Below are 15,409 nucleotides of genomic sequence, written 5' to 3'. Positions count from 1 at the left end.
TGTGCTTTTCCTCCTCCCAGTACCTAATCAAAGTGAATGAAATCAAGACAAAGAAAGGAGTCGACCTGCTGCAGAACCTCATAAAGCACTATCTCTCCCAGTGCAAGTAAGACCCTTCATTTCTATTGTGCTAAAACCTTTCTCTCTCTCTCAGCATGCTAGACTACATTAGAAAAATCACTTGCTGTCAAAGATTGTTACTGTATTGATTTATGTTGTTACCTCCTCTGCAGGGTTTTGTGATGTGTTCATTTCAACACTATTGATATAGAACTGCTGCCATTGTTCCTGCCAACAGCACCACCAGCTATTACAATTCTAATTAACTGCTATCATCTGTTTTATATGTACTGAATGTGTAGTGTCAGGAGAGGTAGGGTATGCTTGATTTTGCTTTATATGGAGTTTTAAACTGAAGTTCAGGAGGAGGAACAAACTCAGTCTCATACCTGATTTCGGTCTTCCCAGACATAAGTATCCGGCAACAAACCCACATTTCCCAGCATTCCTTGTTCTGCATCCCTCCTCCATCCTAAAGTTGTGCTGTTGTGATGACACGGCCACTCCCTGAGAAGGTGGTTTATAAGTCTTCTTGGACCAAAGTGGGCGGCTGTTTCTGTGCTGACGCAAGTGGGCAGCGCAGTTTTTCTTTCATTAAGTAATGACAATCCTGACACCTTCTCTTGACCTCTTTGTTTGGTACACCGGGCACTTATTAATGTTGTCCAGAGGTCAGCATGGGGTCACCTAATTGGAGTGGAAGGAGCTCCAGCCTCCGCCTTCCCTGGCCGTCAATACCACAGCTGTAAATTAGCAGGTTTCTGGTGGATGTTGTGGACTCTTTGTATGCTGCAGACTATTGCTTTGGAAATGCCTGGATTGAGACACAGATGACAGCAGTAATGGTATTAGGCATGAGACCAAAAGTGGTGTCTTATGATAGGGTTTTTATTCAGCTCCAATTCAAGCTTCAATATTTTAAGAGAGTTCAACTCCAGTACAGGGTTTTGGTATTATCATTTTTAGTAGTTGTAGTAGTAGTAATAATAAGCAGTATTTTTCGGTTCCGTTATGATGTTTGGGAAGTGCATCCGTCACTGGCATTCCCGGGATGTTTCGTTTGGTCTTTGAGGTGTTCCAGTACATCAACTACTACTTCCATTTTTTGACTAAGTTTCAGTTTGTGTTCTAGCTATGAAACTGCTTTGCTTTGTGTCTCTAGAAAACATTACTGTCAGTGCTTGGTAAAGAGAAAAGGATCCAGAAGCGGGTCAGATTAAAGGTTGTGGTCAAAGGGTAAGAAACATGGACATCTGTAGAAGGCTGTCCCACTGGTCTTACGAAGAGTCCCTCTTGTGTGTTTGTGGAGAGACACAAACAACGCTGTCCACCACCAAGCAGTGATTAATAACATTGAGCTTGGTACATCGAGGAGGCTGATAGCTCAGCTTCAGGGATTTGCATTTGCTAAATAAATGAATGAATAAAGTGGCTCCTTCATTGGAATTTTGAAAACTCGTTCTGAGCAAAATTACCATAATCTGCAGTGGCAAGCCTTCAGATCATTCCCAGTGCTGCCTTTGCCCAGATGATACCCTGCAATTTTCAGATCATTGTTTGATAGTCATTTTATTGCCATGTAATTGCATTCTTGAAGGTGCCCCCGAGTTACCACCGTGAACACACTAACAGTTTAGGAACTATCAGTAGTTCGCCGTGCGGCAGGGGAGCGCTCCAGCCCCGCAGGCTGACCCGCTTACCGGCTTCATAAAAGGTCCCCGGACATGAATATATTAATATGTGACACAAGGCACCTGGGATGATGTTGTTTCAGGTTCAACATTGCCTCCCAATTCTTACTCTTGAAGAAATCTTTCTTCATTTTAAGCTCGCACTGCTCTGACTGACTGTCGATAGATTTCCTTCCCTCAGACTGGTCATCCTCCACCGCTGTGAGCTGGTCTCAGTTTGTCTTCAGGTGTCAGCTGCAGCGTGTGTGTGATGTGATGGCTAGGGAAGACGGCCAGGCCAGCTCTCCAGAGCCTCTCCCCACTGCAGCTGACAGGCAAATTGCTTTTCTCACAGGGGCTGCAGCTGCATTGCTGCTCCCTGGTTACACACTGGAATCTTTCCTTCCTATAATAATAATAACAATAATATATTTTTCTTAGTAAAATATCTCAGTTCTGTTTGGAAGTGCTCACAATAAAGTCACACCCTATTCCAAGCAGGGCCCTACAGGGAACATCTGGTCTGGCACGGGCATAGTGAGGGGATAGCTGGTGTTCCTGCTGCTCCGTCATTGTCCTCCAGTCCTACAGCCAAGGCAGTACTGTGTCCGCTCAGTGTGCCTTGTGATTGAGATACTTCCGCCTAATAATGAAATCTGTTTCCCACCCTGCCCAGTTTCTTTCAGGAGTGTCTTGCAGCCACAGAGAAGCTGAAGCAGTATATAGAGGCCCTGATTGCTGAGCTGACGACTGTGAGTGAACTCCCCACCTCCATCGCTAAACTTGCAGCGCACTCAGACATCACATCTGACCAAACAGCATGCATATAATAATAATAATAATAATAATAATAATAATAATAATAATAATACATTCTAAACAATGGACTGGCCCAGAGGTTGTGTGGAGGTGAGGGCTGCTGTGGGAGTGTCTGGGGGGGTCGACAGGCCCAGAGCCAGGTGTGACATCAAGCCCCTCCCTGTAAACTCAGATGATGTAATTCATCATATCAAACGGCATTATCCCCCCCGAGCAGCCTGTTCTGTCTCCTGCTTTTAAAAATCCAAGACACATCCGTTCAACTGCCACAGCGACAGCCAGGGTGGATACGGTGCTCTTCAGAAGTGTATTGATTTGTCCAGGGTGTTAAAAAGAAAGTAAAAACTTTGTATATTCCATTGATTTGCATCACCCCCCCACACGTGTGGCATTGACATTTCATGCTGTTTTTTTCCTCATGGAAGAAGAAAACGAGAGTCTCTTATCTTCCGTTATCTGGGCTCCGACATTCCAAATGCCACCGGGCTTTAATGTACAAAACACAAATTATCAGGGAAAAGCAGAGTGCAAGGCTATTCCAGCTGCATGCTGGCAGTCTGAGGGATGAAGCTGGATGAGAAATGTCTGAGATTTGCTACCATCAATTGGCCCGTGATTTATGCAAAAAACAAACCAACAGAAAAGCTGCAGAATTCAGCAAGAGAAATTGATACTCCATTGATCCCAGACCGCTCCATACAAGCTTTGCTCAGTGTCATCTCACAGCCACATTATTCCTGACCCACAAGACCATCCCCTTTCCACACTACAGTCTCAGGCCCTGTATTGCTCTTCAGCCTAACGGGGGGGGTAAAAGAAGACAAGAAAAACAAAAAAGGCAAACTCAGGGCGTGCCGTGCAGGAATGTGTAGGATGGCAGGAGAAATACTGTGCATATTTGCCTGTGTCGCCAAGCACTCCCCCCACCCCTGCCTGGTTAATCCCAGCGCGTCTTCTGTGTGCCTCCAGATTAAACACAGGCAGGACGAGGAGAAGAGGCAGTTGTGCACCCTGAGGGAGCAGCTGAGGTCGGCACTGCAACCCGAGCAGAAGGAGGTGAGATTCCTACCAGATATCTGGTCTGTGTGGAAGGAAAAGCCCACATTTAGACAACAGCTCTCTGAAATGGCATAGGACACGTTTAAGATTGGCATTAAGATTCAGACCCAAGTGCATGTCTTTACAGTCAGCTTCAGGTCTGTTGTCTGATCAATATAATATATAAAGATGCGTTTATAAATATACATTTTGTGTCACTAACCCATAGTGAACTTAAGCTGCTTAAAATCATACTGTATTCAGAACGTGTTTGAATAATTCCATTGAGCTGCGTGTAATAAAAATAAAAGTTATTATTGCCTAACATGCTGTTTGACCTCACATTTCTACTTTGCTGCCTGCTGTGCACACAGACGAGGAGAGTGAGTTGAATTTTAAGTGTCTGATTGTTGCAAAGCGAGTGTCACTGACTATGCTGCCTGCATGCACACTCCCAGCTGGCCTTTCGCAGTGGAAAGCTGCACCCAGTGTGTGAAATCATCGCTGGCTTTCATTTCTGAGCCCTTATCAGACCACATGCAGCCTTGAGCATATGTATCTGAACTGGTTTTTAATGTCTTATGTTCTTAATTGGTTATCCAAAACAATATTCATAATCATCAGACAAATAATCATAATAATACCCCCCTCCCGCCGAGCAATATAGAAATTGTATTCCTAAAAGAGCGGGGGGAATGCCAGTTGGCGTCGCCTAACCTTGGAGTAAAATCTGAGACAAATAGAGGAGGCGCTTTCCTCCAATCCTGGCACAGCTGTCTAAGAGAGTGCTCTGCAGCAACACTCTTTTACTTGCAAAAGAGTCCTGTCCGCTTCAGAGTTCCTGTAGTGTTGCACGTGTGTGTGTGTTGAGCATGTGTGTGTGTCTGGAATAGTGCCCTTGTTTGAATATCTCCTGCTTCCTGTTTAATGCATCTCTGTTTTCCGCGGCACAAATCTCTCATTCAGCTGAGCTTCCAAGTGTAACGGACCTTTAGATTAAATCGCCGTCACCTGCGTCTGGCAGCAGAAATGGCTTCCTGTTATTTATTGATCCCTTCCCACCAGCGCAGGAGACAGCCTGTCCTGAGTTCTTCATTATTGTTAGTTTGCTGCTGATTTGTTTTGGTTTTATCTGGGCACCACCAGCAGTCTCCCTTAAAGGCAGGCATTGTATTAGAAAAGTAATTCAAAGTCAGTGTTTGACAGGCATGTGCTGGAGTAATTACAGGTCTGGTCAGTCAGGAGCAGAACCGGTGAGGTGTCTGTCAGTGGCGTGGGGCAGGAAGCTGTGCCAGGTCTATCACATCGCATGACATGACATGCTGTGTTGTGAATCCATCAGCCCAGCCTGACTGCTTATCTGCCTGTGTCCATGCAAGTCCATAGTCGTGTCAGCAGCGCATGGTCCTTCTCTCCTTTTGATTTATAGACAGTCTTACTTTTTTAACCCCTCGAGATCTTGTTCAGTGTTGTGTATTTGAGTACGAGTACTGAGCAGGCAAGGCAACGCAGGGGAACATCATGCTTCATATATGCTGATATCGTAGCTAGGTGCCAGGATCTCTGTGATGCATCACACATGTTGCATCTCTTCTATTTCTTACTCTCTTTCTCTTGCTCCCTCTTTCCATATATACATTTAATTTTCTTCCCGGTTTGAGTTATGTTCAGAGTCAGGATGTTCACCATCAGTCCTGGGGCTGTGGGGCTGTGTCTCCAGGACGCACATCTGCCAGTGTGGTAGCGGGACACTGGCAACTGATTTTGCTAAGCATGGTGTGGATGAGGCGTGAAGCTGAACATTGGGATCAACCGGTGGGGCTCAGGGTAGAGGCAATCTGTCAGGTTGTTTCAGGCTGTGACACAGCGGTGTGCTGAGATTGGACAGATTGTTCTAAATTGTGATTTCGGGAGGAAGGGAGAGAGGAGGAGGGGGGGACTGCAAAAGAACACTCCTCTCCCGCTGTACTCATGACTTCATGTTTAATGTATTGTTTGGTCCTAATCAGAATGCGAAATTTGTTTTTAATTTCAATACTAATTGTCACTTGACAGCATAATTGGGCTGCCCTGACATTTAACACACAGGGAAATCAACAGATCAACCCCCTTCAATCAGTCTGCTCCTAATAAGCTAAATCTGAATTTAAAAAGAAAAACAAATATGGATTTAGTGCAGACCTACGATGCAGTGCAATTCTAGGTGTATATAGCGCCTTTTCATGCTGGGCATTATCAAAGTGCTTCACACATAACCAAGCGACAGGAATACCTGAATAACAGTTAACGCAGTGAAGCAGTAATGCAGTAAGAACTAATACAGTGAAACAGTAATGCGGTGAAGCAGTAAAGCAGTAATGCAGTATAGCAGTGAAGCAGTGAAACAGTAATGCAGTGAAGCAGTAGTGCAGTAAAGCAGTAATGCAGTGCTGTATCCAGAGAAACAGGGCTGTGACGCTGACCTCTCTCCTTGCAGGACTCCCTGAGCAGACAGACAGTGTACAGCATGCACCAGCTGCAGGGGAACAAGCAGTACGGCACAGAGAAATCGGGTTACCTCTACAAGAAGAGCGATGGGTATTTCTGACAGTCGCCTCCTGCGTCACTCGTTCGTGTATCGTTCTTTCCTCCTTCTGTCTTCCCTTTTTCTTTTCCTCTTCCTCTCTTTTTCTCTCTCTCCCCCCACTTTGTGTGTTTTTTATTTCACTGATCCTGACTGTTCCAGCTCCAGTTACAGTTCTTGCTATTTTTGATCTTTTTGACAGAATTTGCAATTGACTTGACTTGACAATGCTATGGTTGAAGCTAAACATTAGGGTTGGAGCTTTGGTTGAGGTTGGATTGAAATAAGAAGTGTGAACTCTGTTGGTAAAGTCAGAGAATTACATTATAGCTCCCTCCTTTCATTGTACCATTGTTCTATGTGTATGAATGCTGTACAATCAATAAGATTTAGCTGTCAGAAAACTGTTTTTAGCTGAACCCCAGGAACTGGTGGGAAGCCAGATCAGCGGCAATTCCAAATTTTTTACATAGATTTTTCTCCCAGGGGTGTGTTGATTTTTTTGTATTTTGTTCCTGTCCCCCATCCCCTAGGCTGCGGAAGGTTTGGCAGAAGAGGAAGTGTGCCGTCCAGAACTGCTACTTGACGATCGCTCATGGAACAGTGAGTGTTGTTCTGGAACGCTCTTATACTCCCAAAACCCACCCCTGTATTCCACACGCACAGGGCAGGGCAGGGGCACGCATGCCTGCATGAGGAAAACGGTGCTGGTCCTCTGAGCGGGAGCGCTGGGAGCAGGGGCTGCTGAACAGAGAGGTTCTGCAAAAGGCTGCAGATTTAGGGGCTGAGGGCATGCATAGAGGGGCAGAAACTCCCAGTGCCAGTCAAAGAGTTGTCTTAGTCAGGGTCACAACATGCTAAGTGTCCCGGAGAAGCCTGGTCAAATGAATAGTGTCTTTCATGGAGCTGGGAGGCGTGAGTCACTGGAAGGAGTGCCCGATGGTTACATTAAAAAAATGCATCCATTAGCTTCAGAACACCAACCTACACACTGCGCAGTGATGAATTACGTGATGTACTTTTCCAAAAGCTGGATTCTGTGTAATTGATCAGCCATTGCTCAGCCAGGAGTCCAGCTGTTTCAGATTTTAAAGGCATTCCTGAACACCTCCAGTTTGTGATCCCACTTAAATGTGAATCAGAGCTACAGGTATAGAATGAACCCAGCTCCCACCCCCCCCCTCTTTAAGTGACTTTTAGTGTGCATCTATTACCCAGACATCCCTGCCTGCACTAATCCCTGCCTCGTCACACTCTGATTAATACGGTCCTAATGGTTGAATGATGAAAGCATTTTGGAAAGATTAGCACAACTTTTTTTTTTTGTTCCCTCTGCTGCACTTTGGGAAGAATCCAAACTTTTTTTTTGAGATGCATGTATGTAACTGTGTCCCTTTTCCAGCCTAACAGGCTCCCGGCAAAACTCAACCTGCTCACCTGCCAGGTGAAGCCCAGTCAGGAGGACAAGAAATGCTTCGACCTCATCTCCCGTAAGTCGCCCTCGCTGTGTCACTTCCCCACCACTGATGTCACTCACTCTGCCCCCCTCTGTAGCCTCAGGACAGGGGGACCCACTCCTGGAGCTCCACAGACTCTGAGACAGACAAACAGACAAACTGAGCTGTTCGATTACACATTTCTCTGCTTCATCTATCGTCGATAAATCAATCCTTCCTGGCCCTCGTTGCGTGACCTGCAATGACAAGCTGTCACAATCAAGTGCCCACTTTACGAAATGGCGTGACCCTGGGCTCTGGGGTCGGGCTTTATATTGACCGCGCTGATCCTCTCTGGCTCCTCTGGGTCAGCGAGCCTGTGTCCATCCTGCGGATTGTGTCGCTTCCTCTCATGGGGGGTGAACTGTTCATATGTGCACTGAGAGATGTCCATTAGAGCCAGAGTTATGAGTTCACTCAACCCTCACTAAACCTCCACAGTCAAACAGCGCAACAGAAAATAATGTCAAACAAAATTTATAAATGTAGGATTGAAGACTTGAACTCTTTGTTGTAAGACATTGAGCCAGTAACAACCTGGAAACAACTCGCTAGGCTGTTTCTCAGCAGCAGAATTTTAATTTCACAGACTAATCTTATTTTCAATCTGTGTTTTGTTTAGATAACCGCACGTATCACTTTCTAGCCGATGATGAACCCGAATGTGTTGCGTAAGTATTATTATTATTATTACTATTGTTGTTGTTGTTGTTTGCTTTGCTTTACTGATTTTCCTCTCCCGAGAATCAATCCAGGCAGTCATGAATGTTAGTTACATACTTGAGTGACTCTTGTTCTGCTTAAAAAGTAAACAGGGAAGGACTAATACAGAGGGACTAGCGGTGCACAGATTGCTGTAACCCAGTTCTCAGGGTTGCCCCAGATCGGCCTCAGTCCTCAATCAGACAGCATCCAATCCAGTCCCCTGCAGTTCCAGAAACTCCAGCACTAATTATCAGCTGATTGAGTGGTTTAGGAGCTGGTCCTGCAGTGGGACTGAGCTGTGTGATCCCTGCAAGGGTGCTGTCTGCCCTCCACACATGTTCTCCCCGGCTCTAACTGCTCGGCAGTGGTGGCACAGTGTTGATGCCGAGCCGCAAACGCAACCGTTCACACAGTGTCCTCTGCAGGCACCGGGCATGTTTAGTTTTCGTGCGATTCATGTTCTCTGTCATTTCCGATCAGCCATTCAGAGCCTGGGGAGGGCAGGGAGGGACGGAGAGTGACAGGGACCCAGAGACTGAGGGGCAGAGAGGGGGACAGAGAGAGAGGGAGACAGGGCGAGACAGAGACACTGCACATGGCTGTCCTGAAGCCCTGCTGTTTCTCCCTGCAGGTGGATCTCGGTGCTGACCAACAGCAAGCAGGAGGCTCTGAACGTGGCCCTGGACGAGACCAAGCCCAGCGGGGAGAGCAGCGTGGAGGACCTGACCAAGGCCATTATCGAGGACGTGCGCCGCATGCCCGGGAACAGCACCTGCTGTGACTGTGGGGCGCCAGGTAAGAGCTGCTCCGGGGCTGCCCATGTGCACCTGCCCACCTGCACTATGTGCAGCCTGACTTCAGGTTCCACCCACTGACAGGGCAAAACTCAATCCACACTGCCCTCTAACTATAGTAAGCTGCATTACACTACACTGCACTACACTGCAATACGGCTGACACAGTTCAGTTCCTTCTTCCCAGTCAGTGTTGCCCCCCATTGACCTGCTGTCTCTGCTTTCCCTCTGACAGACCCCACCTGGCTCTCCACCAATCTGGGAATCCTGACATGCATCGAATGCTCCGGGATCCACCGGGAGATGGGGGTGCACCACTCTCGGATACAGTCCCTCTCCCTGGACAAGCTGGGCACCTCTGAGCTCCTGGTGAGATTAGACTGTGGCTTTGTATTCAATTGTAGCTTTCTTTACTCAGCACCACTTGATGTATACAGTGTTTCAAAACTGTAGTTGCCAGATTGACTGCTAGGCCTTATTGTGTCCAGTCAACTGCTACTGTCAATGTTGTTAAGGGGGGGGGGCAGCATGAGAAGGGCAGCTTCAATTTTCTTCATCCAGGATGTATTGATTTTAATTTTTAATTCTGAATTATTGTTGTTATTATTTTACTCTCCCCCACAGCTGGCCAAGAACGTTGGGAATTCTGGCTTTAATGAAATCGTGGAAGCCAACCTCCTCAGTCCCTCCCAGAAGCCCACGGCAGAGAGTGACATGTGAGTTATGAACTGTACCGTCAGCGCTCCGGTCATTACACACGGACAGGGCTGCGCACATGTGCAGCTCTGAGACGCTGTGTCCACTGCTCTGACACAGGGAACCTTTAGACCCCAGTGCTGCCACCCATGCTAATCCATTAGCTCCACTGTTCCAGACCAGCGTTCTGTCCCATTGTGATGCCCCCCTGTGTTTGTGGACGGCCCAGTAAGGATCCAGCAGGCCGGCCCAGCGACGGGCCCCTTCAGTACTGTTCATCTGCACAGAACTCTGACATGTCCCCCTGACAGACACACAGCCACACAGCACGTAACTCTGATTTATTTATTTTAATTTATTATATTTTTTTTTTTCTCCGAAGGGAATTGGTGTTTCAGAACTACATAGTAACAGTCTAGTCTAAAAATACTGTTTTATTGTTTGGAGTATTTTACATATAACCAATAAAAACAATTCAAATTTTTAATACTTATGATTAAAAACTTTTTTAAAATACAATTCTTAAGATCAATTAAAATTTTTAAAATCTTTGTGATTTAACGAAAAACAAAATACTTAACTTCAAATAAACAAGTGCACAAAACAACAAAACAAACGTGATTAAAGCAAAAGCTGCTACCAACATAAAAGTAAAATACATTGAAAATAACTGAAAATGCACTGGACAAAATAAAAAAACAAACAAAAAAGGTCCAATGCATTTAAAATTAAATCCAAAACGGACAATGTATTTGACAAAAAAAATAGAACAAAACTAAACCAAAAAAAACCCTAAACAATTAGTGATTTAAAAACAACTAAATTTTAAAAAACAATTAAGATTCATTTTTAAAAGTCATTTTAAAAACCATTCATAAAATGGTTAAAAGATCTTGGACTCGGGCTCCAGCAGGGGGAACTGACCGTCCCCGGAGGTGGGTCCCATCATGGGATCCTGAGCTCCCCCAGATCTTGTATATGCCAGTTCTTATAGGCTTCCTCCTTGCCCCTCTGATGGACCTCCAGATTGACGTAGTCTCTCACTAGCACCATGCCCCTCCGTGCGATGACAATCGGGTCCAGCTCCTGCTTATTAAATAGACAGATATTCCGTCCCTCGCACAGGGCCTGCTTCACTGCGCAGACGACACGCCACCAGCACCTCAGGGTGGAAGATGTTAATCCCCTGGCAGGACCGTACAGGATCTGCTGGGCGGTCGCCCGCGCAGGAACGGCAAACCTGTGGAGGAACGGAGAAAACAGGAGCCAGACCCTGTAGGCGGAGGGGCCATCTCTAAAGATGTGAGCCTCCGTCTCCTTCCCCAGGCAACCCTTATAGGGGCAGGTGTCATAAGGAGCTATGCCCCTTCTGTGCATGAACACTCAGGTGGGGAGACACCGACTCACAGCCATCCAGGAGACATCTTTCTGCGTATTCGTGAGGCAAACGTGCGTAGCGTTAGCCCAGATAAACCGGCAGGTTTCAGGAGGGAAATCTTCTATCCGGCTGGTCTCCTGGGTAGATCTCATCTGGCTACAGATGGTCTTATAATCCCAGGAGGCCAGCACAACTTTATGGAGGCCTACTTCGAGCGCAAAGGCTCGGAGCGCCCTGTAGAACGGCGGGGGATCCCACGAGTGCGGCTTGTGAAGAAGGGAGAGGATACTCTTCTTCATAGAAGGGGCCAATCTGCCCTCTCTGTACATCGACCCCAAGACCTGGGCCAGATCTTCTTTAAGCACCCAAAAGATCTTATAGAACTCAGCAGGGATCCCGTCGGGACCCGGTGTCCTTCCAGAGTTAAGACTCTTTATTACCTGGGAGAGTTTAGTGGTGGTGATCTCTGGATCCTCCTCCTCCTCCTCGTCCCCCTCATTGCGGGACTCCAACAGGGACAGAAAGTGATGGATCAGATTTTGATCCACCACCTTCTGATCATACAACTCCCTGTAGAAATCCCGCACCACTGTCTCAACAGCCTCTCTGCCCTCCACCTCTTGCCCCGAGGAGTCGATCATGGAGGACATTGCAGGCCGCCTCTCCCTCGTTTTCTTGAAGAAGAAGCGGCTGCATTTCTCATCGTCCTCCATGATGCGGACCCTGGAAAGGACCTTGATCTTCTCTTGCTCCTCCCGATAGAGGGCGGAGAGACTCAGTTTGACCCGAGCCACCTCCTCAGCTAGGTCGAAGCCTCTGAGCTGTAAAAGACTCAGGCGCTGGAGGCGGGCGTTTAGATGGGAATATCTCGCCCGCCTCTCACGAGCTTTCCGTTTCCCCAGCTGAATGAAGTAGCCCTTGGTCCTTTTCTTCACCATCTCCCACCACTCTATGGGAGAATCAAAAAGGTCCTTCAGGGTCCTCCACTCCTCGAGGCGTCTGCTAAAGGTCTTAATAACACGAGGGTCATCGAGCAGGGAGGTGTTGAGCTTCCAGACCCCAGGCCCCGACTCCCGTGTGCTCGGGATGAGCACCTCTGTCGTCAGGAGCCTGTGGTCTGAAAAGAAGACCGCCTCCGAAGACATGGCGGTCCTCTCCAGTGGCTTACTGAGGAGGACGAGATCTATCCTGGAGAAGGAGGAGCCAGAAGAACTCACCCAGGTGAACAAGGGGACCAGGTCCCGACCTGCGTCGCAGAGTTCAAAGTCCTCCACGAACGCAGCGAGGTCCCTGCTGGATCATTCGTTGCGTGGCTTACTCCGGTCTACATCCCTCAGAGCACAGTTGAAATCACCTGAAATGATAACTGGTAAGGTGCCGATCAGGAGCAGGCGTAGCTGAGGACTCTCTCTCTCTGGCTGGTGGGGGCATAGACATTGACCAGCCTCAATACAGCCCCCTTGTATTTAAAATCGAGGCTGGCCAGTCTGCCCGCCTCTATAACCTTAAATGTTTTAACCTCTATGAAGGGGTTTTTCAGGAGTACGGCAATCCCGTCCGCTCGGGACACATTGGACCCCGACCAGAAAGATTCTCCTAGGGTCCAAGTGTCCCGGAGATCTTTATATTCCTTTTGGAACGGGATGCCGCACTCCTGCAAACAGATAACATCCGCCTTCATTCCAGCCAGAGAGTTTAGAACATCGGTCCTCTTTTTCACCTCAGCAATGCTCCTCACATTTATTGATATAATAATTAATGCCATGATGGCTGTGAGGGCAATTACCCGCTCCGTAACAATCATGTAAAGAAACCTTTCTCTTCCCCACTCCTCTCTTCTCCCTCACCTAGCTTAGCGCTAGCACCCATCATTTCAATCATTTGCCTCACCGCTTGATCCTCTAGGAAGACTATGGGGGGGGCTTGGCTCCCGCCACCCAGTAAGGCTGGCGAAACTCCACTGGGCTCAGGGCCCGTGGTGCTGGAGGTTCTCCCTGGTTCCTTTGTGGCCGAGGCCCGACGAGCAGATGGCAGGGCAGAGGCTTTGTGTACAACTGGGGAGAAAACTGTGTAGACCCCGCTAGTTGTTCTTTTAACTAATGATGGGGGAGGGGGTGGTCTCTCCCTTCCCGGCTGTTTGCCACCGCAGGCCTCCTCCCCCAGCGCCAGTGACCTTGCCATTACGTCCCTAAGGTCTTTATGGGAAAGGACACTGGCGCCGACTCTCGTCTCTTGAGGACCTGCGGCTCTCCCACTACTGCCAGGAGGGCATACCTGACCCCTCCCCTGGGAGAGTCTCAGTTGTGGGGCAGGAGGAATGTTATTTCTAGGGGGCCTCTCATCCACCAGGCTGCCCACTCGGGGCAGTGGAGAAGGCCCACTGCTCTCCTCTCTGGAGTCAGAGTGGGGCGTGTAGAAATTAGAGGGAGAGGTCTCTGCAGCGGGGGAGGAGCTGGCAGGGGGGGGGAGAATCTGCAGAGTGGATACTTTTATTCATCATACCCCCCCACCCATGCTCCTCTTTTCTGCTCTCCTCCTCTTCCCCGCTACCACTGTCCACTCCCCCTCTGCCTCCACTTCTGACCCAGAGTCAGAGAGGGAGCCTATGAGACTCCTGAGGACTGTTTCCTCTCTACCCCCATCTTGGGGTATCACCTTTGGAGGAGCCTCCACTTGATTCTCTCTCTCTCCACCACCCCCGAGGGCCCGCGCCCTATTTGCATAGGAGGAGGGACAATTCCTGAAGAGATGCCCTCCCCCACCGCACAGGTTGCAGGCCCTCTCCTGCTTGCAGGCCCTGGTCAGATGTTCTCCGCCGCAGACCTTGCACTTAACAACAGTGCAGGCTGCGGCTAAATGACCCAGGGCCCCGCAGTTCCTGCATAATTTGGGCATGCCATGGTAGAAGACAAGCCCCCTATTTGCTCCTAGTACCACAGTGCTCGGCAGATGGTGTACTCCGCCAATGGCGGCCACTTCCACCTGCAGGCGCACCTGCCACCGCCGAGCACCGGTCCAGACCCCGTCCTCATCATTAACTCTCCTGCTTTCAGACAGGATCTCGCAGTGTCTCCTCAGCCATACCTCTACATCATACTCTGCCACTGCTTCATTATAAAACTGGATAGTTACTATTTTAATCTCTCTATCAGTCAGGGCATCGACCACAAAGTCACTCAGGGGCATACTATCTTTTTTTTCTCTATATAGATTCCAGAAACTCTCCAGCACTTGAGGGTTCTTAAAACTCACCTCAAACACGTCCCTAGGTCCAGGCAGTTTAACCACGCAGTTCAGCTCAGAAGGGGCAAAGCCCAGGCCCCTCTGCAGCACGGACCTGCTGAACTCCAGCTGGGTGAGGGCCGCGGTCTCGGCTCCAGCCCCACGGCTGAAGCGCACCGCATTATGGCGCCTCACACCGGCGGTTCGCTGGGCCATGCTGCGCTTTCCTACCTGGGAGAAGGGTCAAGGGCAAGTCCACCTGGCTGGGGAGCAGCTTCCACCTCCGGGGCTCTTGCAGGGAGCGGGCCTTGCGGGGAGAAGTCCGGGCCCTGGCTGCAGGAGGCCTCCCTCAGGGACGTTGCCGATCGGCCTGGTCGGTCCCTGGGATCCGAGGCCTCTCCTGGATCCTGGCTGGTGACGTCAGCAGGGAGCAGTCCTGGTCAGGCCGGGCTCCGGGCCGTCTCGTCTGGTCTGGCCTGATGGATCAGCTCCCTGCAAGGAAAAGAAAGAGACTGTCAAATACAGTTCGATGCCCCCTGATGGACAAAGGTTTCTCTCACTATTGGAGGGAAACCCGAGTCCAAGATGTCTAGTCTAGAAAGGTCCTACAATATCTGTGTAAGGCCTCTGGTTTGAAGCCAATTTATTTAGCACTTGGCTCTACATACTGGCCCTGTCAGACTCGTCTCTGGAGTCGGGCTGTGGCCCAGTTAGCTCCTGCAGAGTGCTGAAATCAGCAGTTTCACGCTCAGACCACATTCAGTGTGTTTCAGCTCCACAGCCCAGAAATAACTTTCCTATCTGTCCCAGCTTCCTGTCAGTCCATCAGTCAATCACTCTGTCCATGGTTTAATAAAACACACCATGCCAAGACAGAGTCCTTCAGTCCTCTCATCTCCATCTGATAGTGTCAGACACCAATCACATTGGTTTAATTTTCTCCCCCCCCCCACCTCAGGTGCCGTGTC

The 15,409-nt window shown here is 48.7% G+C and overlaps 1 protein-coding gene across 1 annotated transcript in view; it reads left to right on the top strand.

Annotated features, from left to right (window-relative positions):
• Positions 1–15,409, top strand: part of unm_sa1614 (un-named sa1614) — a 56,745-nt gene that overhangs the window by 29,085 nt on the left and 12,251 nt on the right. Inside the window, exons 7-16 of the mRNA XM_066702158.1 lie at positions 21–106; positions 2,407–2,482; positions 3,519–3,605; positions 6,064–6,164; positions 6,684–6,753; positions 7,553–7,640; positions 8,269–8,317; positions 8,983–9,146; positions 9,381–9,514; positions 9,770–9,861. Coding sequence (XP_066558255.1) covers positions 21–106; positions 2,407–2,482; positions 3,519–3,605; positions 6,064–6,164; positions 6,684–6,753; positions 7,553–7,640; positions 8,269–8,317; positions 8,983–9,146; positions 9,381–9,514; positions 9,770–9,861 — 947 coding nt within the window. The remainder of the gene's footprint in view (positions 1–20; positions 107–2,406; positions 2,483–3,518; positions 3,606–6,063; positions 6,165–6,683; positions 6,754–7,552; positions 7,641–8,268; positions 8,318–8,982; positions 9,147–9,380; positions 9,515–9,769; positions 9,862–15,409) is intronic.

The sequence above is a fragment of the Amia ocellicauda genome, chromosome 4, assembly GCF_036373705.1.
Source record: "Amia ocellicauda isolate fAmiCal2 chromosome 4, fAmiCal2.hap1, whole genome shotgun sequence".
Classification (NCBI taxonomy): domain Eukaryota; kingdom Metazoa; phylum Chordata; class Actinopteri; order Amiiformes; family Amiidae; genus Amia; species Amia ocellicauda.
Note: the sequence above shows the minus strand (reverse complement) of the source record. Positions and strands in the feature narration are given on the sequence as shown.